This window comes from Ochotona princeps, chromosome 29 (genome assembly GCF_030435755.1).
Source record: "Ochotona princeps isolate mOchPri1 chromosome 29, mOchPri1.hap1, whole genome shotgun sequence".
NCBI classification, from domain to species: domain Eukaryota; kingdom Metazoa; phylum Chordata; class Mammalia; order Lagomorpha; family Ochotonidae; genus Ochotona; species Ochotona princeps.
The window spans coordinates 120,806-144,089 of record NC_080860.1 but is presented as its reverse complement, the minus strand read 5'-3'; the positions used below and the strand labels follow the sequence as shown (position 1 = coordinate 144,089).

At 47.2% G+C, this 23,284-nt stretch overlaps 1 protein-coding gene and 1 pseudogene across 4 annotated transcripts in view; one reads left to right on the top strand and one right to left on the bottom strand.

Annotated features, from left to right (window-relative positions):
• Positions 1 to 23,238, bottom strand: part of CHFR (checkpoint with forkhead and ring finger domains) — a 32,524-nt gene extending 9,286 nt beyond the window's left edge. For 2 of the 4 annotated variants that reach the window (XM_004595362.2, XM_058656993.1), the window contains exons 1-12: positions 23,111 to 23,238; positions 22,783 to 22,926; positions 20,610 to 20,709; positions 17,366 to 17,475; positions 16,035 to 16,094; positions 15,713 to 15,922; positions 10,924 to 11,094; positions 5,533 to 5,692; positions 4,722 to 4,876; positions 4,451 to 4,613; positions 2,596 to 2,738; positions 1,124 to 1,243 (exon numbers count right to left, since the gene is read on the bottom strand). In XM_004595362.2, the coding sequence (XP_004595419.2) occupies positions 1,124 to 1,243; positions 2,596 to 2,738; positions 4,451 to 4,613; positions 4,722 to 4,876; positions 5,533 to 5,692; positions 10,924 to 11,094; positions 15,713 to 15,922; positions 16,035 to 16,094; positions 17,366 to 17,475; positions 20,610 to 20,709; positions 22,783 to 22,915 (1,525 nt within the window). In that variant the 5' untranslated portion in view covers positions 22,916 to 22,926; positions 23,111 to 23,238. Of the gene's footprint in view, positions 1 to 1,123; positions 1,244 to 2,595; positions 2,739 to 4,450; positions 4,614 to 4,721; positions 4,877 to 5,532; positions 5,693 to 10,923; positions 11,095 to 15,712; positions 15,923 to 16,034; positions 16,095 to 17,365; positions 17,476 to 20,609; positions 20,710 to 22,782; positions 22,960 to 23,110 lie in introns of all 4 variants that reach the window. The other 2 variants (XM_004595363.2, XM_058656992.1) reach the window with 2 other exon arrangements.
• On the top strand, positions 6,601 to 7,116 carry LOC105942359 (small ribosomal subunit protein uS11-like; annotated as a pseudogene).
• Positions 23,239 to 23,284: the final 46 nt, after the last annotated feature.

Below are 23,284 nucleotides of genomic sequence, written 5' to 3'. Positions count from 1 at the left end.
GTTAAAAATGAAGTAATGGGCTTGAAGCAACGTTTCAGTCAGCAGTATATTCAATTAATGATTAAGTAAATGATTAACCCTGTTGTAACACTGAGAAGCAAAAATTGAAGCAGGACTTCATATTCCACCTATCATGCTTAAGAGAAAATACTGTAAAGTAACTATAGTACTGATGCAGGGACAGATGTAGGTATGGGTCCTAAGAAGAAAAACCTCCATGAATGAAAACATGGCATGTTGAATGGGGTAATGCATCAACTGCAGGAAAAGATGCATTATTCAACACGGTGAAGTGGGAGCAACTGATTATGCATACGCAAAAGTAGCTGTGGGCTACTGCCTGGGTTGCCTTTTATCTAGGCAAGTGTCACGCTGCTATGAGTGTTGTAGCTGACACACATTCTGGGCCTGGTTAATGCAAAATTTGTGTTAACTATACCAGTGTGTCAGCACACTTGCCTATCCTATTCTATTTTGATTTTTTAAAGGATATGTGTGGAAGGCAGGGACCAATGGGCCAGGATATGCCACCCTGACCCTCAGGTCAGAGTCTGCAGATTGCCTGGGGAAAAGTTTCTGCGGACATATTGTAGTAGCAGCAGCTAAGGGCATGATCAACAAGGGAAGAATGACTTCTGAGGTCTTCCATTGTCTGGGCCACTACATTCTCTGGTAGGTGAAAAAGCTGAGAAGAAGTGGTTTATAGGAGAGAAACCAGAAGGTACTTCTGGGCAAGGCCAAGGCACGTGCCCATGTGGAAGACTGGGCCTAAATAGCATCGCCTGCTGCCCCATCGCTGGTATACACAAAAGTTGCAATTGGGAAGCATGCTTGGCTGGGCTAGGCCACAGCACCCACCTGCAAGTGTCAAAAACAGTGGGTGGGCCACAGAATCCACCAGAACATGAAAGAATCAGATGTGCTGGTAGATTCTGTAGGGGACTTGTGGGCCCACCTCTGTGGGATTACAGCAAGGAGAGCTGGCACTGAACTCACCTGACAGGAAACCACCTGACTCCTTACTTCATATCCTACACAAAGTCAACAATTTGAGCCATGAAGATGGTGTGTGTCTTCTGTCAAGCGGAAGGCCCCTTGGACAGACTTGGCCCAACATACTCACACTGCTGGGGGGCCACGCGAGGGTTCTGCTCACGCTCTGCTCTCCGGTCAGGCATGGGCTGGAAACAGCAGGTGCATATGGCATGGCTTCCTTGCAGAGGACACACATAATCCTGGGCTGCTGCCAAACACAGGATGTCCAGGCGGGTACATGTTGGGACACCAAGCAGACAGGAAATTAAAGACTGCCAGAGACGTAGTGAGAAAGTATTCATGAATAAAGACTCTAAGAGAAAAACCCGAGAATCCAAACCTATGCTTAAACAGATACATAACATTCTACCATTTAAATTAGGGGAGCTCTAGCAGGTTGAAAATAACCAAAACCATCTTTTGGCTTATGTTACAAAATGCTTTCCAAAATATTCCCATAAAACACAGAGTACTGAGAAGTACAGTAAACTATATATTTACTTTCTACCAAGGAAAAAGAATTTACCCTTCAAGTAAACCAACAGCCTGAACCAGGAACTCTGTGTCAATATGGCCAAGCTCCCTGGACACTGACCAGCCACACAGGAAACGCCTTGACTGGGGTAGTGGCCATGTCAAGCACCATGACAGAAATCATCTTGCCAACATTTCCTGGGCTCCTGCTGGGGACTCAGGCTCTGTGTGCACGACATATCCTCCATGCATAGTACATATGAGCACAGCTGATGATCCTGCAGGGAAATGCTAACAGCCACTGTGCAGAAGGAGACAGCCTTGGGAGCCAAGCAAAGCTGGCGAGAGACAGAAGCTGAGCATTTACACTGTGGCCAAATACTGCCCTGTCTGCTCCACCTACAGGCTCTATGAACACTAGAGTGCTGTGGTCCCATGCCTCAGCAGAGTGGTTAGGAACATGGCTCTGCCTGACAGTGAGTTAGGACCCCTGGTGTGTGCTCAATCTGAGCAGTGGCTAGGAGGCCAGGGCTTTTTTGTAGCAACCAAGTGGATAGGTTGGAGAACCACAGTCCATACACCCTGACCAGTTCTCCTTGGCCTTTGTTTTTACTGACATCTGGAGACCTGCCTGGTGAAAAATAGTAGCTGACAGGAGAACATTTAGGGCAACTCTTGAGATGTGCAGTAGCTCCCAGTAATGCCCCACTCATCACTGCAGAAAAGCTAGCCACTTACTGAATGGACAGATGTATGATTGTCCCATTCCGTCTGGGAAACCCTCGGACACCAGCTGCTCAGCAGGTTAGCTATCAGGCTAGAGCAATTAAGGCTTAAAAACAGCTACAAAAAAAAGCTAATCCCTAGGAGTGTCCAGGAAGGGAAACTCACAGTGACTAAACTGATTATGAAAACAAAGTCAAAGAGCACATGGGGTGGGAACTCTGGGTGGTGTAACAGGCGACAGTACAGCCAGAAGAGCCAAAGAACATGCAGCTGTTGGCTGGGCTGCTTGTGAGGACAACAAACAACAAGTACCTGAGACACTATGGAGGAAAACGTACACGCAGGGCACAGCTGTCTCACCTGGGGTGAAGCTGGAGGACGTGGACGGTGTGTCTGCAACGGCCGGCAGGGCCCCCGGGTCACTGTCAGGTGCAGGGCAGGGAAGAGGCTGAGCCACCTGTCTTCTGTACTCAGGACACTGTCTGCACATGATGTATGGCTGACTGCAGGCAGAGCACGGACAAAGCTGGAGCCATGGAGGCACAGGGCTGTGCAGCACCCATACGCCCACCAAGAAGATGATCTGCTGTCTGTGCCCTGTGGCAGCCTCAGCTCAGCCCTTGCTCAGTATTCATTGGAAAGACAGATTTACAAAGAGAAGGAGAGAGGTCTTCAATCTGCTGGTTCACTCCCCAAGTGGCCGCAACAGTCAGAGCTGAGCCAATTGGAAGCCAGGAACCAGTAGCTTCTTCTATACCTGTATGTGAAAGGGAAGGGTCAACCCTTCCTCCATGTGAAGCCCCTGCTAGAGGACTGCCCATGTCCCAACCTCTCAGCCATGTCTAGGCTTCTTCTACCCCCATGCTCAGTGAGACCTGGCGTACCCAGGAGCCCCGTATATGCAGCAGCATTCTGGGACTCTCAGGAGCCACCTGCTCAAACCTGGGCAAAATGAACCTTGGCTGCACGGTGCTCTCTCTCTCCTAGGAGTTTTTACAGCTGGCATCATATTTACACAGCTTTCAGTTGACCCAAGCCACTTTTCTTTATGGTACCTCCCCTATACACTCAAAAACTATTATAAAATAAAGCATATGATAAAAACAGAATCAGAAAAAAAAAAAACACTAAGAAAGAGGGGCAAGCACAATGAGCGCAGCAGCCCAAATAGGTGCCGGTTTGTGTCCTGGCTGCTCCACTTCCCATCCGGCTCCCTGCTTGTGGCCTGGGGAAGCAGTCAAGGACGGCCCAAAGCCTTGGGACCCTGCACCCGCATGGGAGACCAGGAGGAAGTTCCTGGCTCCTAGCTCCGCCCATTGTGGCCATTTGGGGAGTGAGCCAGCAAATGAAAGATTTTTCTTTTTGTTTCTCCTTCTTTCTGTAAATCTGCATTTCCAAGAAAAACAAATGCATCTTAAAAAAAAAAAAATCAACATATCAGCAGATAAAATAAGGCTTCCAAAGGCTATATCTTTTCAGTAACAACTTGATAAATGATAAATATTCATGGTGTCATATTTTGTGGTTCCTAGACAACCCACAAAGAATAAGTGTGCTTAGGTAATGACAAAAGTAATTTTATGGTCATAGGTCATGACCAGGGTCTGGAGCACTGGCTCAATTGACAAATCCTTCAGCTCCAAGTGCCAGGATCTCATATGGGTATCAGTTTGTGTCCCAGTTACTTCACTTTCCATCCAGCTCCCTGCTTTTAGCCTGGGAAAGCAGCAAAGCATAGTCTAAAGCTTGGGACCCTGCACCCATTTGAGAGACCCGGAAAAACTCCTGGCTCCTGGCTTTGGATCAGCTCAGCTCTGGCCATTGTTTGTGACCATTTGAGGGGATGAAACAGTGGACGGAATATCTGACTCTCATTCTCTGTGTAATCTGTCTTTCCTTAAAAAAAAAAAAACTTAAAAGAAAAAAAAGAAAAAAAAGAGTCATGAACAGGAGTCCAAGCAAGAGGGTATGTGGAAGAGAATCTGGCACCTATCACAGCACTGAGGGCTCATTTCACCAGCTGCCACCCAAGGAGTCAGCCAGGCCTGGCCACATCACATTGAAGAGCTCACCTACCTGACATCAGAAGACAGTATGAAGCCGTTTAGAAGCCTGGCTGCTGAGGAACGAATCAGACCTTGAGAACATGGAACTGTGCATCAAGTACCAAGCACATGTCTGGTCCTAGGACTACCATGAGTCTGGTGGAGCTTACCTGATGTCCGAGGATTCACTGTCAACATCGGACAGCTCCAGCAGGTCCTCTGAACTCCCTTCTTCATCAGAAAAGGACCTCCTGACTTTGGGCTGTAGCATGTCTTGAGTGATTTTATTCCTGGCATCCATACTTCGCATGTCTTCTTCACTGCGACTCTTGTCTAGAAGTCAAAGGAGATAGCACCCTTCACTGGCAGTTAGACGCTCAGTAAGACACAACCTATATGCTCAGCTGAGCTCACTCTCCCAGTGCCTCAAACCCCGCTTGCCTGGGTGCTGGATAAGGTATGCCTCCACAAGGTTGTTCAGGATGTGGTTTTTACAGATCCTCTCCACCGGACAACGGCAAGTGGGACATAGGGATGAGCGCTCCATCCAGCCGGAGTAGCAGGCTGCGCAGAACGTGTGCATGCAGGGCTGCAAACTGAGGTACATGGAGGACACGTCTCAGGGAAAAGTTCTCCAAGGAAGCTCAGAAGCATCTACAGATTTGCTAGTGACCCTTGAGTCAAGGCCCACTCCAGGCCCACCTAAGCAAAGGGGCAACCTGAGTGCCTGGCAAAGAGCAAGAGTAGACTCCCGATAACTCACCCAAAAAACACCCTATTCCACCTTGGCTGGTACCATGGCTTACTGTGTTTTCTGGAGGCATAGAGGAGAGTGGAATAACACTTCAGAATAGAAGCAAGAGGGGTAATTGAACATTTTTAGATGAAAGTTGAATTAGCTCCAATCCTTCAGTTCTCAGAGAAAAGCCAGGGTAAGGTTCTTCCTAATTTACTTGTGGGGTATTCCTGCTATGGTAAATATTATATTTCTTTCACTAGGAAATGCTTAAGCTTCAGTATAGTACACCTGTCTTCTGCAAGTCAGGAATTGGGTCCCCCCATGTCAGTCAAAATTGATGCCGCCAAAATCTAGTTAGCTTTACATCCTCGTGTCTGGGCTCTAGGCTGTCTCCTCGCCGGTCATGCAGGTAAGTGAACAGCATAGCCTCAGAACAGAGGCCCGTTTCACTGCAGTCCTTCTCTCTGCACTCAACAAGGGTGCGTGTCATCCGGGCTGCCCCTGGAGACATACCTCACACAGTCATGCAGCAGGTCCTGGCAGATGATGCATGTGAGTGTTTCCTCCATCTTGTCCGGCTTCATGGCTGTGACTCTGACATCCTCACAGGTGCTTGGAGTGCTTTTGTGCTGGTCTGTGGCCAGCAACTGCAGCTTCAGGTCAAGCTCCTCATCTGTAAGAGAAAGAGACAGGTTCTGACTGCCATAGCCAAGGAGGAAATAAAGGGAGAATCTGCCTGACGACAATTCTAACCTGTGGACACAGTCCTCAGAAGCCTGGTCCAGGTGCAGCTATTTACAGTCCTGTTCAAAAGACCCAGAATAGATCTGATATTTCAGCACTTGTAAGTTTTGTTTTTACTTTTATAAGATTTATTGTTTTTATTGGAAAGGTGATATACAGAGAAGGAGAAACAGAAAGATCTTCCTCCTGCTGGTTCACTCCCCAAAGGGCCACAGCAGCTGGAGTTGAACCAATCCAAAGCCAGGAGCTTCTTCTGGGTCTCCCATCTGGGTGTAGGGTCTCAAGGCTTTGGGCTGCCCTCAACTACTTTCCCAGGCCATGGGCAAGGTGCTGGATGGGAAGTGGAGCAGCCAGGATTAGAACCGGCGTGCATATCCTGGGCATGCAAGGCAAGGACTTTAGCCACTAGGCCATTTTGCTGGGCCTAAGTTTTGTTTTTAAAACAACATTCTTGGGGCCAAAGCTGTGGTACTGCTAATCCTCTGTCCTGTGGTGCTGGCATCCCATATGGGCACCAGTATGAATCCAAGCCACTCCACTTCCAATCTGGCTCTGTGCTTATGGCCTGGGAAAGCCATTACACTCACTTAGCAGTGAACTGGCAGATGGAGGACCTCTTTCTGTAAAATCTGTTTTCAAACAAAAATAAATCCTTAAAAAACATTCAGGACATATAGCTAAGCAGCCATCAAACAGTATTTGTATATGGCATCAATTTTTGTTTAAAGCAGGGGTGGGGAAAGCCCAGCCTGTGGGATGTGTAAGTATGAAGAAATCACTTGGTCTGTGCCCCGCCAAGGCAACTGCAAGTGGTACTCAGAATTAATTCTCCTTTCCGGTGGCAGAGTCGAGAGAAGACATGCAGAAATGGCACCTCGCAAGGGGAAGGAGAAGAAGAAGGAGCAGGTCATCAGCCTTGGGCCTCAGGTGGCCGAAGGCGAGAATGTCTTTGGGGTCTGCCACATCTTTGCGTCCTTCAATGACACCTTTGTCCACGTCACAGATCTTTCTGGCAAGGAAACCATCTGCTGCGTGACTGGTGGAATGAAGGTGAAGGCTGATTGAGATGAACCCTCGCCATATGCTGCCATGTTGGCTGCCCAGCATGTGGCCCAGAGGTGCAAAGAGCTGGGCATCACTGCCCTACATATCAAACTGTGGGCCACAGGAGTAAACAGGACCAAAACTCCTGGACCTGGAGCCCAGTCAGCTCTCAGAGCCCTTGCCCACTCAGGGATGAAAATTGGGTGAATTGAGGATGTCACCCCCATCCTCTTCGACAGCACCCACAGGAAGGGGGGGTTGCCGTGGTCGCCGCCTGTGAGCAGGACTCCCCACAATATTTTCTGTTAATAAATGGTCATTATGTAAAATAATAATAATAATAATAAAGAATTAATTCTTTATAGCAGGCAAATTTTTAAACCAACAACTTTGTATGGCCCATGAGTGATGTTATCAGTATCTAAATGGCTCTTGGTACTAGCAAGAATCTCACACACACAAAAGAAAGTAAAAGGTGGCACGAACTCTAAGATGTTACCAGAAAATTCACATGTATTTTTTCTGATAGAGTCTTCTGTGCAATGCTCACATGTTGGTCATCATGGATCAATTTTAATTAATTTTAAACACTTATTTGTTTCTTTGGAAAGCAGAATGACACAGAGCATCAGAGAAAGTAATCTTTGATTCACTGGCTCACTCCCCATATGCCTGCAAAAACCAGGAACCAGGGACTCCGTTGGATCTCCTATGAGTGTGGCAGGACCATCACCTCTTGGGTGCTTGGCAGGAAGCTAGCTGGGAAGTTGAAGCGAAACTCAATGCTGGGCACTTCACGTGGGAGGCAGGTGCCCTTCTGCATCACAAAGCGTGTCCCTCAAATTTTGTTTTCAACTAAAGGAATATTTACACACCATTTAAAAAGCAAATATTTAGATGAAAAAAAAAAGGCAGCCACCCATCATCTTCTGGCCAGTCTCTCCTCAAACTCTTCTGAGTAAACTGCATTGTGAGTTTTTTAGCTTTATTTCCCCCACTCCCTGGTATCTGCCTCCATGTTTCTGAACTACAGTAACATGTTTAAATCAACTTTAGATATCATCTTTTAATATTTGTGATGGTACAGAAGGATTCTGATCCAAGAACCCTTTCCCAATATTAAACACAACTCTTGGCTCATTATATTGTATTTATAAAAGAATGATTACATGCTATTTTTTGCTGAGCTAGCCAGTATACTAAAATTGAGTTTTCTTAAATTATTTTTAAATTTTTGTTGACATTAAAACTGCCTCTGCCTTTTTTTATATAGATTTATTTTTATTTGAAAAGTAGAATTACAAAGAGAGAATCTTCTATCCACTGCTTCACCCTCCAAATGGCCACAACAGCCACGGTTAGTTAACCTGAAGTCAGGAATAACGAGCTTCTTCCAGGTCTCCCACATGGCTGCAGGTCTCCCACATGGGTGGCCCAAGCACTTGGGCCAGCCTCTGCTGCCTTCCCTGGTGCATTAGAAGGGACCTGGATCCAAAGTGGAGCAGCCAAGGTGTTAACTACGCACACATGCTAGTGCCACAGGTGGAGCCCTGGTTTATTATTTCACAGAGCTGGTCCTTAAAAACTGTCTCATGTTTCACATTGGCTTATTCCAGGTAACTGATTCTGACTCCACTTTCTTCCCGAGTGTTCTTTGCTGGGGGCTTCTTAAAGCACCACTGCTGTGCTGGCCACGCTTTGAGCCTGCACATGGCTATTTCCCACCACAGCAATTGCACATGCAGCTATCATCCCACATGGAATGGAGAGATACATCTCATGATCTGTTATACTTAAGCTATTAAAGAGCACATCTGTCGCTAAATCATCTTCAAGGTGAAGTTCAGATGGTCACTTAAACAACAACATATTTTGGGGTGGGCATCTGGCATAGTGGTTAAGGTGTAATCACAGTCATTATCAGAATGCCTGGCTCAAGTGTTAGCAAATCTACTTCCAACTGAACCTCACCCTAATTGGCACTCTGGGAGGTAGCAGGGGAGGCAGCAAATGACCGCCAGGCACTTGGGTCTTTGTTACCCTCATGAGAGACCCAGACTGAATTTTAGTGTGTGTAGGTTTCATTGTGGTCCCACCCTAGCTGCTGTAGGCTTTCAAGAAGTGAAACCAGCAAAGCAAAGATCTTTGTCTTCCCTTTTCTTTAAATGAAATTAAAATGATCAAAAATCTGTTTAAAGGTAATACTTCACCAACACTGTGGCGCAGATTAAGCTGCAAGCCCAGCATCTATTCCACTTGTGTGCCAGTTCGAGTCCCACATGCTCCTCTTTGTACTCTTCAAAGTGTTTTAGCTTCTGGATGGTGTGCCTGGGAAAGTAGTGGAAGGTGGTCCCAGCATTTGGGCTTTTGCACTCCCTTGGGAGATACAGATGGATTTCCAGGCTCCTAGCTCTGGTCTGGCCCAGTCCTGGCTGGTGTGGCCTTTAGGAAGTGAAGAAGAGGATGGAAGTGCACATACTCTCTCTCTAACTCTTTCAAATAAATAAGTAATAAATCATTTTCTTTTTAAAAACAGGTGTGGGAGGAGAGCAGTGTTGTGGCATAGTGAGCTAAGCCACCACCTGAGACACGACACATAAAAGGACATCTATGCGTCCTGGCTGCTTCACTTTAAATTCAGCTTCCTGCTGACACACCTGAGAAAGTAGCAGAGGATGGTCCAAGTCCTTGGCCCATGCACCCAAACACCTGGCTCCTGGCCATTGTAGCCCTCTGAGGAGTGAGCAAGCAGATGAAGATCTCTGTTTCTGGTAACTGTCAGATAAATATATAAAACTTATTTTTCCTTAACAGTAACATTTTTAAAAGCTACTATCAGAGAGCAAGGTATTTTAATTGATATCAGCTCTAAGACTGGGAGTTTAGTTTCCCAAACTAACAACATTAACTTGGTAGTCAACAGGTTTTTTTTCTTTCTTTCTTTTATATTTATTGATTTACACTGGAAAGGCCGACCAGATTTATGGAGAAAAGGAGAGACACATCTCTGCTCCACTGGTTCACTCTCCGAATGATTTCAACGACTGGAGCTGAGGTAATCCAAAGCCAGAGTCAGGAGCTTCCTCCTGGTATATTCTACATGGGTGCAGGGTCCCAAGACATTCAGCCGTCCTCAACTGCTTTCTCAGGCCATAAGCAGGGAGCTGGAAGGTAAGTGAAGCAGCCAGGACACAAACCAGTGCATATATGTGATCCTGGTGTTTGTAAGCAGAGGATTTAGCTACACAAACATTCAGAGAATGTTGAGGGAGCAGAGGGGTGGTCTAGCGTTGGGAGGGTGCTGGCAGAGACCCATGCGCTATCCTGGAATGCTCGGGTTCAAGCACAAGTTCCATTCCTCACTCCTGCTTCCAGTCAGTGCAGACCCTGGGAGGCAGCTTGACAGCTCGGATGCGAGCCATCTCTACTGATGACCTGGACTGAGTTTCTGGCCCCAGCTAAGGCCCCCAGGCTAGAGTTACTGTGGGCTTCTAGGGAGTGAAGCAATGGGACAGCACTCCGCTTTTCCATCTTGTTCCTGCCTCTGAAGTAAACAAATAAGCAAATAAAAATACCGTGAAATTATCCATGAGAATCATTTAAAAAGGAAATGCTCAGGCCCGATAGCATAGTGGTTAAAGTCCTAGCCTTGAATGTGCCAGGTTCCCATATGGGCGCTGGTTCTAATCCCAGCGGTCCTGCTTCCCATCCAGCTCCCTGCTTGTGGCCTAAGAGGGCAGTTGAGGGCAGCCCAAAGCCTTGGGACTATGTGCATGTGTGGGAGACCCAGAAGAAGTTCCTGGCTCCTGGCATCGGATTGGCTCAGGTGCAGCTGTTGTGGCCAATCGGGGAGTGAACATCGGACAGAAAATCTTCCTTTCTGTCTTTTCTCCTCTCTGTATGTCGGCCTTTCCAATAAAAACAAATGAATCTTTGAAAATGAAAAAAAAAAAAAAAAAAAAGGAAATGCTCAGATATCCCAGCTATCACCACTTCTTCTGCAGGAAATGAGGCCCTTATTAAGGGCACCAGCCACCACAGCACAGAGTATGGTCAGTCAGGTTTGTGGGTGCTCCTCTCTCCTGAGAGCATGCACACCGATGGCAGGATCCTAACCTCCTTTCTTTTTCTTTTTAATGGGCTCAAACTCCTCGCGATCCTGGGGTTCCAGCACACCAAAGGCTGTTCCTTCTCCGTCTGGGAAGACTGAGGCCAAGCTGGAGGAGACTTCATCATTTGCCGCAAATAGACCACATCCTTTCAGGGAGATGCCTGTACTCCCGGCCCCTGGAGAGGGACAAGAAGACAGGCTGTCACTCAGTCATGTCAGAAGGAAAGCATGTCAGGTGAAGTGTCCCTGGTTTAAACTGAAACTTACGATGTCCTAAGTGAAGAGTAACACATGGCTACTAGAAACATTGACCACTCAGCTCACACAACTGAAATGCATTAACGTTATTGCTGCACTGGAGGAGAGAGAGGCAAGGAGCACATTCCCAGGCAAAGAACACACACACACACAAACAACACACACACACTCAACTGTGACTGGCGTCGGCTACAGAACACAGAGTATAACACAAGGCAGATCCACATAACACACAGTATGACATAATTTGACACTTCACTGGAGGGCTGCAGAGGCTCCTGGCAGGAGCAGGTAAGAACCAGTGCCCATGGGCTGCAGACCCCACTGGTTGATGAAAGAGTCGAGTGCATGCTGGGCAGAACCAGGCTGGACTGCAACACCCTTGGTTCCAATGCAAGTCGGGACTGAGAACGGAGCCAGCCCAGCGATTGCAACCACCAACTGATTGTGGCGATGGACTGTGCTGGAACCGGTGCTAGCTGGAACATGCGGGAATCTGAATACCTCTAAGTCTCTTTGGTGATCTCCCCAATCGAACTGCTGGACTCAGCCCTGGCTAGGAGAGGACGGAGGACGGAACAGGTCAATCAACTACCTGAGCTAAACGTTGGGCAGCGAAATACTGGGCAAATGAAGACTCCATGATGGACTGTGACAATCAGTGGCTTCTTCAATGACCTAATCGAGCTGGGAGGGATATGACTGGCAGCGATCCATAACTGGAGGACTATTAAGACCACTTGAGCAAGTATCTCAGCATGCCCCACATCTGGGACCTTGGGCGGGTGGGAGACTGGGTGGGGATTCTCCCTCAATATCCCCCTTCACCTCAGATACATAAATGATATAATAAAATATATATTAAAAAAAAAAAAAAAAAAAGAACCAGTGCCCAAAAAGTGGGATCAAGGAAGAAGCAAGGGCAGGGCATTGTAGATAAAGATCTGTTTTCTGTCAGCAAGAAACACAAGAACAATTGCCCTGACCTCAGCCGAAAGACAGGTACTTTCCAATAGCCCTGATCTTAAGACCTACTTTATATCATTACAGTAAAATATATATCTCAATTATAATATGCATATGAGTGTTATTACTTAAAAAAAAAAAAAAAGAAAATGGTGTCTAGTAGAAAAAAGAATGATACTAGGAACAAGTTACCTTGTGTTTCATGAAAAGAAAGAGATCTCTGGGTTGGCTTTGGTCCTGGCACTTGTTTGCACCACAGTCCCTATGTCCAGCCAGGCTTCTCACCTCATCTAACAGACCCCGTGATGCTGACATCAACTCACAACTGGGACACTACTTGATGTTTACAAGTGCTCAGTCAGCATTAACAATAAATTATTTTGTGAGTATATTTACACTTAGCAACACATAAGATTGCTATCTTATAAAACACATAATTTATGGACCTGGCACAATGGCTCAGTTGGCTAATTCTCCCTCTATAAGCGCCAGGATCCCAAACGGGTGCCGATTTGTGTCCCGGCTGCTCCATTTTCCGTTCAGCTCCCTGCTTGTGGCCTGGAAAGCAGTCGAGGACAGCCCAAGGCCTTGGGACCCTGTACCCACATGGGAGACCTGGAAGAAGCTCCTGGCTCCTGGTTTCGGATTGGCTTAGCTCTGGCCATTGTACCCACTAGGAGACTGAATCAGCAGATTGAAGATCTGTCTCTCCTTCTCTCTGTAAATCTGCCTTTTCAATAAAAACAAATAAATATTTAAAGAAATAATTTATGAATGCATTACTCTTCTAAGACATTAGAACATTATCAGAAAATTAGTAAAACGTTTTCACTCAGAATACACAGCATACTGCACATATGAATGGGATGAATCAGAACACAGTTTTACTGGTCAGGAAGGCTTTCTTTATAGTCAGAGCTGTCTGTGCTTCTTTCTAACGAGCTTCAGACCACATCCATGAAGCAGACATGGCAGATGACTCAGATACTTGTACTCATCCCTTGTAACTTCCACCTTATTTGTTTGCTGTGCCTGAAATGCTGTCAGGACACATTGCATACTCAGAACCTCTACTTTGGGGTTATCACACATGAGCAATGTGCCAGGTGTTGGAACTGCTATCTACAGTCAGTAACAACCCAGCTGTTCCCACGTCTGTTTTAAGGAACCTGGGCAACGCCATGTTGGGCACAGAGGCCTAGAGAACTGTACAACTTCAACCACCCAAGGAATTGCTAAACTTTAGTATACCACATTTTCATTGTGGCAAATATTAGCATTTTCTTTCCCTTGTGAATCTGCAGTGATGCTAAAACAGAGGTGAACTCAAAGGGCCTAAAAGCAGTTCATCATGATTTGGTACAAACCCTTGTTGTCACTGTTCTGGTCTGGTCCAACTGGCTCATCTTATCACTAGGAATGGTGGGTAAAGGCTGCTCAGAGCTCACATGAATGGGCCTTTGCAGAAACCCAAGGGCATACGAGAATCCCTTTCATGGGCCCTTGGAAGCCACACTGACACATCTGAGATATACTCTTCAGATGGCTGCGCTGTGTGAACACTGTACTGCCAAGCAGTCAAGGATTCTCCAGAGGACAGATACAATACAGCCTCAAGGAAGAAAACACATAAGGTCGGTGCAGTGTTTCAGAAGAGTATTAGGAACAAAAATGGAAACTGGTTCAGGTAGCATTGGAAAGACTAATTCTGAGAAGGTAGGCAGGGCCCGTGCCTGCTGCTTCTATTCTCAAAGCCCATTCTAGACATAGGAGGAGTGGCAGAGAAGCAGCTGATCAACAAGGCAAGGGAGCTGACTTCTACTGTGCTGACCATGTGACAGGGTCACTTGGAGTCACAGCCCTTTTCCTGGTTCTGGCTCTCACCACACAGTGTGCTTGTGATATCTAAAGCTTTCCCACCCGGCTGGAAGGCTCAAGACAAAATGGTAGAGAGGAACACAGTGGAAAGTCCTAATGAGGATCTGAGGAGGTCCTCCCTCGAATTGGACATCTGCAAACTGGGCCCTGAGTGGTAGCCTAGTGGCTAAGTCCTGGCCTTGCATGTGCTGGAATCCAATACGGGTGTTGCTTCACTTCCCTTCCAGCTCCCTGCTTGTTGCCCGGGAAAGTAGTGGAGGCTGGCCCAAGGTCTTGAGACCCTGCACCTGCAGGGAGACCTGGAAGAAATTTCTGGTTCCTGGCCTCAGATCAGCTCAGCTGCAGACACTGTGGCCCTTTGTGGAGTGAACCAATGGATGGAAGAAGATCTGTCTCTTTGTCTGTGGATTTCTCTGTAAATCTGGCTTTCCAATAAAAATAAATAAATAAATAAATCTACAGACTACTATTCAGTGTGAGACAGGAAGCCAACCATTCTAGAAATAAATAAGGCTCGTCTCTAAATTGCAGTGAAGAAAAGTATAAAACTTAATCGACAGCATCAGTGAGCTTAATAAACAGGAAGAAAGACCATTTTTATGAGCACTGTAAAAACCTCATTCTTTCCAACCTGAGAATTTTAAAAGATAATAATAATTAGTAAATAAATATGAGACAAAAATAATAGCTAAGGAAGCAAATTTTTAAAAAACTAGTATATATAATGTAATCCAACCTTAGGAATATATATGTATAGACATTCTACCCAACACCTATGAGGAAATGCATCACAGTGTACCAAGATGGTCTGAATTTTTCCAGTGATCTAAGGAAAAGGATAAGGTGGTAAGGAAAGGAATACATAAAACTGGCTTTAAATCATATATTGTTCTGGATGACCTTTGAAAACATTATACTTAGAGGCCCAGCGCCGTAACCTAGTGGCTAAAATCCTCATCTTGGACATTCCAGAATCCCATATGGGTGCCAGTTTGTGTCGCAGAAGCTCTGCTTCCCATCCAGCTCCCTGCCTGTGCCCTGGAAAAGCAGTCGAGGACAGCCCAAAGCCTTGGGACCCTGTACCCACATGGGAGACCCAGAAGAGGCTCCGGGCTCCTGGTTTCGGGTGGGCGCAGCACCAGCTGTTGCAGCCACTGGGGGAGTGAATCACTGAACAGAAGATATTCTTCTCTGTCTCTCCTCCTCTCTGTATACCTGACTTCCGAATTAAAAAAATAGATTAAATCTTAAAAAAGAAAACATTACGTTCAGTAAAAGAAGCCAGTTCCGAAAACCATACAAATAAGATTCTATGTATATGAAAAGTCCATGACAGAGAGAAAGCAGACGAGTGTCCAGGGATGGAGGGAAGGAGACGTGAATGACTGCTATTGAGTATGGATTTCCTTTCAGGGAACAAAAATGTTCCAGAAGTAGTGGTAATTCCTGTACAGCCCCACAGAAGCGCTATAACAATCAAAATGAACTCTTCAGTTGGGTGACTTTTCTTGTATACACAGTTTTTCTTGATAAAATTGTGAGATGTATACAGTGCAACACTACAGCACGTGACCTGCAGCACTTCTCCTAAACAGATCAGCATTTACTAAAACAGAAATTTCACTACTCTACTGCACCAACACAGATAAGCAGCAGTGAACTAGAAACTATGCAGCTACACTATGAGCTCACCAGAACTGGAGGAATTCTCTTGCCCTGCAGAAGTAGGCTCTGTGGGAGAGGTAGAGGCCATAGCGAAGAGGTCCGACGTCGACGTTGATGGCTGTGGTTCCTCAAAGCATGCCTGAGTTAGCGGTGACGATGGCAGGGCTTGGGCATCGTCACCTCGCACTGTACCTGAGGTATCTTTGGTCGTGTGGAACACATTCTCTTTGTTCGCTTCTGTAACCACAAAAGGAGCACAGGGAGCACACATTCAGGGCTCAGGTGGGCACCACTCTTCAGAGAAAGGTTCTTGCATATGCATCTGTACCCTTGCCTTAATCAAACTTACCAAAGGATTCCTGTGTCAGGCTTTGCTTTTCTCTTAAAGATTCATACAGGTATGCCACATCTAAAAGGAGATTCATCAAATGAGAGAAGCAGTGGTGGCCAGGTACAGAGAACTCACTTTTCTCTTGTTCCCTCCAGGCATTTCACAGTCCACTTGTCTCTGTTGATTATCTGGGATTAGCAGCTAGTATTAACATTTACTGATTAAAGAATTCCCAAAACAAGGGATTCAAAATAGCTTTATCAACTTTACAAAAAAAAAAAAAAAGAGAGAGAGACCAGTAGGGAAAATGTCTGCACTTGGAGGTAGACAGAGGTGTAGGGTCCGTTCAAACTACTGAAAGGAACAGACACAGATCCTTCTGTGTGGGAGAGGGCTGGTTTTGGTTATCTTGCAGATGACCTAAGAGATTGTATCTCCCTTCCTCCTCTTCCTCACCTCCAACAACAGCATTTAACTATTTATGGGTACCCTTAAAAAGACTCCCTGCTCTACATTATCTCTCCATAAGCACAGAATCCAGAGTTGGGAAGGTTCTCCAGGAACCCAATCAAACCTAACCGAACCTTTGCGATCTCTGGGAAATTCTGCAAAGGTAGAACCATTGTGTCAAAACTCTGACCCTAACCCGTCCCACGCATCATCACTCCTGACCCTAACCTGTCCCATGCATCATGACTCCTGACCCTAACCCGTCCCACGCATCGCTCCTGACCCTAACCCATCCCACACATCACTCCTGACCCTAACCCATCCCACACATCATCACTCCTGACCCTAACCCGTCCCACACATCGCTCCTGACCCTAACCCATCCCACACATCACTCCTGACCCTAACCCATCCCATGCATTGCTCCTGACCCTAACCCATCCCACGCATCATCACTCCTGACCCTAACCTGTCCCATGCATCATCACTCCTGACCCTAACCCGTCCCACACATCGCTCCTGACCCTAACCCATCCCACACATCACTCCTGACCCTAACCCATCCCACACATCACTCCTGACCCTAACCCATCCCATGCATTGCTCCTGACCCTAACCCATCCCACGCATCATCACTCCTGACCCTAACCCATTTTGTGTATCGCTCCTGACCCTAAGCCATTCCATGTATCATTCTGTGGCTGCTATTTGGAGACGTACTGCCATGTTCTTGAAGCCTGACTCCAACTGCAAAGTCAGCATGGTCCCTCTCCAACAGGCAGTACCTTCTACATCAACAATTGGGAGAACAGGGGAAACAGGCTTCCCTGGGTCAGCTGGACTTCCCATGGTACACCCCGGGCGTGTGTCTAAGACCAGTAACTATTCCTCTCTCTTACTGTGTTCTGGCTCATTCTTCCTGTACACCAAGTAGATGACATCCCCAGTCTGTAAAGGACAAGTCTGCTTCTTCACAATCTTCAGTTTATTAATTACTGTTCCATTCGTGCTGTAAAGAAAACAAAAATACAAGTTTTTCTAACTACAATATTTTACAATTAAGAAAAAAATCTTCTATATCATTAGGAAAGTAAACTCAATATCACCATTTTTAACATATACAAAAAAATGACAAAGTATTAAATGGTACACTTACAATTCCCCAAGAAAAACTTGCCCTTTACTTCCTTACTAACAACCATGTGTCCTAACATTTCCGCTGTTCCAATGCCAGGTTCCTTCTCCCTGCTTCTTGGTGGACCCGAAGCCTCACCAACAGCATCACATTTTCATTTCCTACTTTTTGGGGTTCACTCCCTCCTCTCCAACAGTCAAACCTACACCAGTCCATTCCTAAATGTACAACCCCTCCTAAAGATGAATTCTGAGATGAAGCAGAATAAATGCTGGGCTAAGAGAACAGGGGGCCCATACTAAGAACATGTGATCCAGTTAGAGTCAGAATGGAGAGGCCAGGGGAGGAGTGCTAGGCACAAAGGGTCAGTGGGACAAACAGGAAGCACTTCCCCAGCAGGGGTGAGAGGACACCTGGTAGGAAACAAGAGTTAGCTGGGTGAAGGTGGAAATAAGACAAGGGACATGCAACAAACACATCAGACATTCAAAAAGTCCTATCTCTTTCTGTACAGGGTTATACAGTGACCAGCTTTGGTTTTGTCATCGCAACCTGCGAGCAGGCAAGACAGTGTGTAAATGAGCAGCCATGGCTGTGTCGCAAGAAGATGTATTAAAGGGGCAGCAGCAGCAGCCACTGTGTGATCTCAGTCTCAATTTTCACACAGAGTAGGAGTCCTGCTTTGCCTAACTATCCATTCTCAGTCTTGCTGAACAAACAAACAAAAATATTATTATTACAATCTTTTGCTTACCTTTCCTCCATGTCTTTTCACTGCTATTAGGCTAAAAGTCCAGACTTCCCAGCATGGCTTTGTCACTTACTACTTGCTTAATGCATATGCGCCACCAAACATAGGACTCCTTTTGAGTGAATCCCCTCCTTCCCCCAGCCCACCTCAGTCAAGCAACACAGCATCTTTGGAAATTTAAAAAGCAGGAAGCTGACTTTCCCCCTGGGGCTTCCAGGATGAAGTAGCCCTGCTTAGACCTTCACTTTGGACTGCTACAAGACAGTTAATTCATGCATGCTTTAAAACTTTAATTAATTTCATTTACAAGACTGAGAGGGAAAGAGACAGGCAGACAAAGAGGAATCATCCATCCTCTGGTTCATTTCCCAAATGCCTGTAACAGCTGGAACTGAGCCAGCTGGGAGCCAGGAGCCTGGAACCTCATCTGAGTCTCCCATGTGGCCATCACCTGCTGTCTCCCGGTGTGTAATAGCAGAAAGTTGAAATAGAAGTGGGGGAGCCAGGACTCAACGACGCCCTCATATCTGAGATGAGGCATCTTGTCCACCAATTTGTGCTGTCTCAAGCATTAAGTCTGTGGTAATTTGTCCCAACAGCTCCAGGATACCGACACTGTCACAGAGGTAGTGTGGGGAAGCCAGGCCATGACATGAGCTGGACAGCTCTGCAAATACCACCCTACTCCCGACACTGTGCTGACTGACTGCTTGCTACTTCTCGGGGCAGGAAAAGAAGCATCAGCCCTTCCTTATAAACGTGTTTGTATTCACAGTCCTCTATCCCTGAGACCGTTGAATCCCATGTCACCTGATGCCCATAACAATAAAAACAAACCTCTGGTGAGAAAAGTACACTCTGAATATATTACTGCTTGTGCCGGGTTGAGAATAATCAGAGCACTCACTGTCAAGAAACCATCCCCAGAAAATAGACATGAATGCAAAGTGTGTAGAAAGAGTCACTGCAGTGTTACAACAACAAATGTATACTAGTAAGGAAAGCAACAAACACATTATCAAACAATAGTGAAGGGGCTGGCACCGTGGCACAACAGGTTAAGCTTCCACCTATAGTGGAAAGGGATGTTGGTTGGAGTCCTGGCTGATCCATTTCCAAGCAAACTCCCTGCTAATGTACCTGGGAAAGCAGAGAAGGATGGCTCAAGTCTTGGGCCCTGTACATATGCGAAATACCTGGAAAAAGCTCCTGGCTTCAGCTCAGCCCCAGCTCTGGCATTTGTGACAATGAAGGGAGTGAATTAGAGAATGGAAGATCTATCTCTCACTCCTTCTCTCTGTAACTCTGCCTTTCAAATAAAAACAATACTAAAATAAATATTATTTTAAAAGATAATGAAAAAGAGGACCTGGATCTTGATGTACTGACATGGTAACCACTCTAAAATACTGTAAGTGGAAAAAAAAGCAAGTACTGGGACTGGCGGCGTGGCCTAGTGGCTAAAGTCCTCATCTTGAACGCGCCGGGATCCCATATGTGCGCCGGTTCTAATCCCGGAAGCTCCACTTCCCATCTAGCTCCCTGCTTGTGGCCTGGGAAAGCAGTCGAGGATGACCCAAAGCCTTGGGACCCTGCACCCACGTGGGAGACCCAGAAGAGGTTCCTGGTTCCCGGCTTCAGATAAGCGTAGCACCAGCCATTGCGGTTCACTTGGGGAATGAATCATCGGACAGAAGTTCTTCCTCTCTGTCTCTCCTCCTCTCTGTATATCTGACTTTATAATAAAAATAAATAAATCTTTAAAAAAAGAAAAAAAAGCAAATACCACAATAGCATGCATGATCGAATCTCATCTATGTAAAACAAATATACTTACACAAGCATTTTTAATGTGTGAGTGGGATTTCTGGAAGGTTTTATACTTTATTTGGACTGACTGGGTTACGTAAAAACTTACTAATTCTTAAAGATTTTTTTGGCTAGTGGGAAAGAAGCAAAACTTGAATACATTTTACCACAAACAAAAATTAACCCATGTGTTTTAGGTCTTATTTCTGAAATATGTTTGTTTTAATTTGAATGTGAGATTTGAGGTACCAAAGAATCAGAGTGTCCCTCACTGGAAACCAGAAAATACGTCCTCAAACACTCTGAGAGCCTAAGTTAGCTACTATGTTATGGAAAATGAGCTGAAAATTTCAGTTTTCCCCAGCAGTGGCACACAATACACCCACGATGGAAATGATACTTTTGAAGCTGCATGAGGTAATAGAGATGATGTTCCCAAAGAGCTCACCTGGTGTCTTCCAGTGTCACCTGACCAGATTTTTCATCCACTACAAGTTTACAGTGATCTCCAGAAACCAGTTTGTTGCTGGGGAACGAAAGGTCACAACCTAAACAGAAAGGGTGAGAGGACAGCAGGGATATATTGCAGTGTAACTCTTTTTGCCTTTTGTCTCACTGTTAGATGTGAAACTAGGGTTCCACCACACATGCTTAAGGAAACATGAACAGAAACTCATAAAGCACAAACTGTTTTGAGCCCATAAGCAACTTCTTAAAGACAATGCCATAATATGCACACAGAGACAGTCAGACTAATACATATTAGAAATTAATAAAAAAGGAGCTTATGTAATCCTTCAGTATCTCAACCTAATTCTTAATTTTGTTCTCTGTGCAATCTTAGATTTCATAAGTTAGCCCCAAATTAAAGCAATGGCAGAGACAAAACATGAGTGCATCATTATAGGTACATGTACATACATGAATAAGATACAAACAGAAGGGTAGGACCTGGCAATTTGGCATAGCAGGTTAGACCACCAATATCCCCCAGGATCCAAAACCGTAAGCCACAGCAGAATGCACTGCTATTATTCTAACAAGGCTACCCCTACCCTAACCCTTCTAGGCAGCTCACATAGGACAACCACAGTCCTCATGGCACCTCTACAGAGCACATGCAGCAGCACAGGCTGTGGTGACAGCACCTTGTCTCCAGGGTCTCACCCTCCACCAATTAAAGACAACACATTTTCCCAAAGATTCTAAGGAAATGTAAATATTTGTACAGTTGTAAAAATGATTTAACGTGATATTGGGATATAAGTGCAAAGAAAAACCAAAAACAAAAAACAAAAGCCCTAGGGTCACATACACGGAGTGGTAAAACTAACCAAAATCATCTGTTTCTCCCATGTTAGCTTCCCAGATCCACAGAATAAGTAAATGTTCCTAGTAGTCACGACTTGAGAATTCCCTTCACCCTGGCACTAACAGGTATAAATTTGCCTCTGAGCACATTTAAGCTCTATCCCATGAGTTCTGGTATACTTTCTCTACATACTTTTAGATTTATTTCAACGGTAAAGTCACAGAGACACGGGGTGGGAAAGCACAGAGAGAGATTTCATTCACTGGTTCACTCCCCAAATGGCAGCAAAGGTCAGGGCTGGACCAAGCAGAAACCTGGAGCCAGGCCTCCAGGACCAAGCAGAAACCCGGAGCCAGGCCTCCAGGACCAAGCAGAAACCTGGAACCTCCAGGACCACGGACTAGGCCACCTTGCCACTTTCCCAGGCCACTCGCTGGGAGCTGGATTAGCATTGGAGCAGCTAGGACATGAGGTGGCTTAATGCCCTAGGCCGTCTCGCTGGCCCTGTGTATGCCAGCCCGGCTTCCATTCATCGCAAGGTGTGCCAGAACGTCCTTGAGACTGACCTCATGAATTGTTTCAGGCTCTGGTGCTTAACTTCCACAAAGCCGAGTATTTTCCTGCCCTCCATTGCTGCTCCCTTAATAGCCAGAGAAGCTAGCTAGTATGGTAGCAAATTCGAAAAGTCTGCAAGCTAGAGATGCTACCGCAACTACTTTCTGAAGTCACAATGAGAGGGGAAGAGCACCACCAAGCACTAGGCCAGGGAATAAACAGTGACTCCTCTGGGAGCCCATCTCACGGAGAAAACCAGAAGGTACAACACGTCCTGCACTCCTGCCCCCCAACCTCCACCCCGTCCCGGCCCACCTGGTCCCTCGGTGACCAGGCCGTGCGCACACCCATCCCAGGCCACATGGTCCCTTGGTGCCCAGGCCGTGCGCACACCCGCCCCAGCCCACCTGCTCCCTTGGTGCCCAGGCCGTGCGCACACCCGCCCCAGCCCACCTGCTCCCTTGGTGTCCAGGCCGTGCGCACACCCATCCCGGCCCATCTGGTCCCTCGGTGCCCAGGTTGTGCGCAACACCCGTCCCGGCCCATCTGGTCCCTCGGTGCCCAGGCCGTGCGCACACCCGCCCCGGCCCACCTGGTCCCTCGGTGCCCAGGCCGTGCGCACACCCGTCCCGGCCCACCTGCTCCCTCGGTGCCCAGGCTGTGCGCACACCCGCCCCGGCCCACCTGGTCCCTCGGTGACCGGGCTGTGCGCACACCCGCCCCAGCCCGCTCCCTTGGTCCCGGGGCCCCGCACCTCTCCTCCGCCCGATGGTCCACTCCCGCTTCCACAGCAGGACGGGCGGCTCGCCCTCGTCCGCGCCCAGGCGGCGGAGCTTCCCCCAGGGCTTCTGCGGCGACGGCTGCTCGCCTCTCTCGGGCCGCTCCATCGAAGTCACATCTGACGAGAGCCCGGAAGCATCCGCTGAGGCCCCTGCGGCCGCCCAGACCGAGGCTCGGGGCCGCCGCTCCTCCCGCGCGCGCCTCCAGGCCTCGGGCCGCCCACGCCCCCGCCGTCTCTCCCCTCCACGGCCGCGGCTGTGTCCTCCCGCCGGCTTCCCGGCCCTCTCGGCAGCCCCGCTTACCCCCCGACCTGCGCCGAACCCGGAACCGGCGGCACCGCCGCGGCTGTCAACAGACATTGCGGGTCCCTCAGCTGATCCGCGGGCGGGGCCAGCCGGCATCCCCGGCCTGCGATTGGCTGTCATGGCGCCCACCGAGAGCGGCGGCTAGAGCAGCCACCAAGAGGAGGCGTGCGT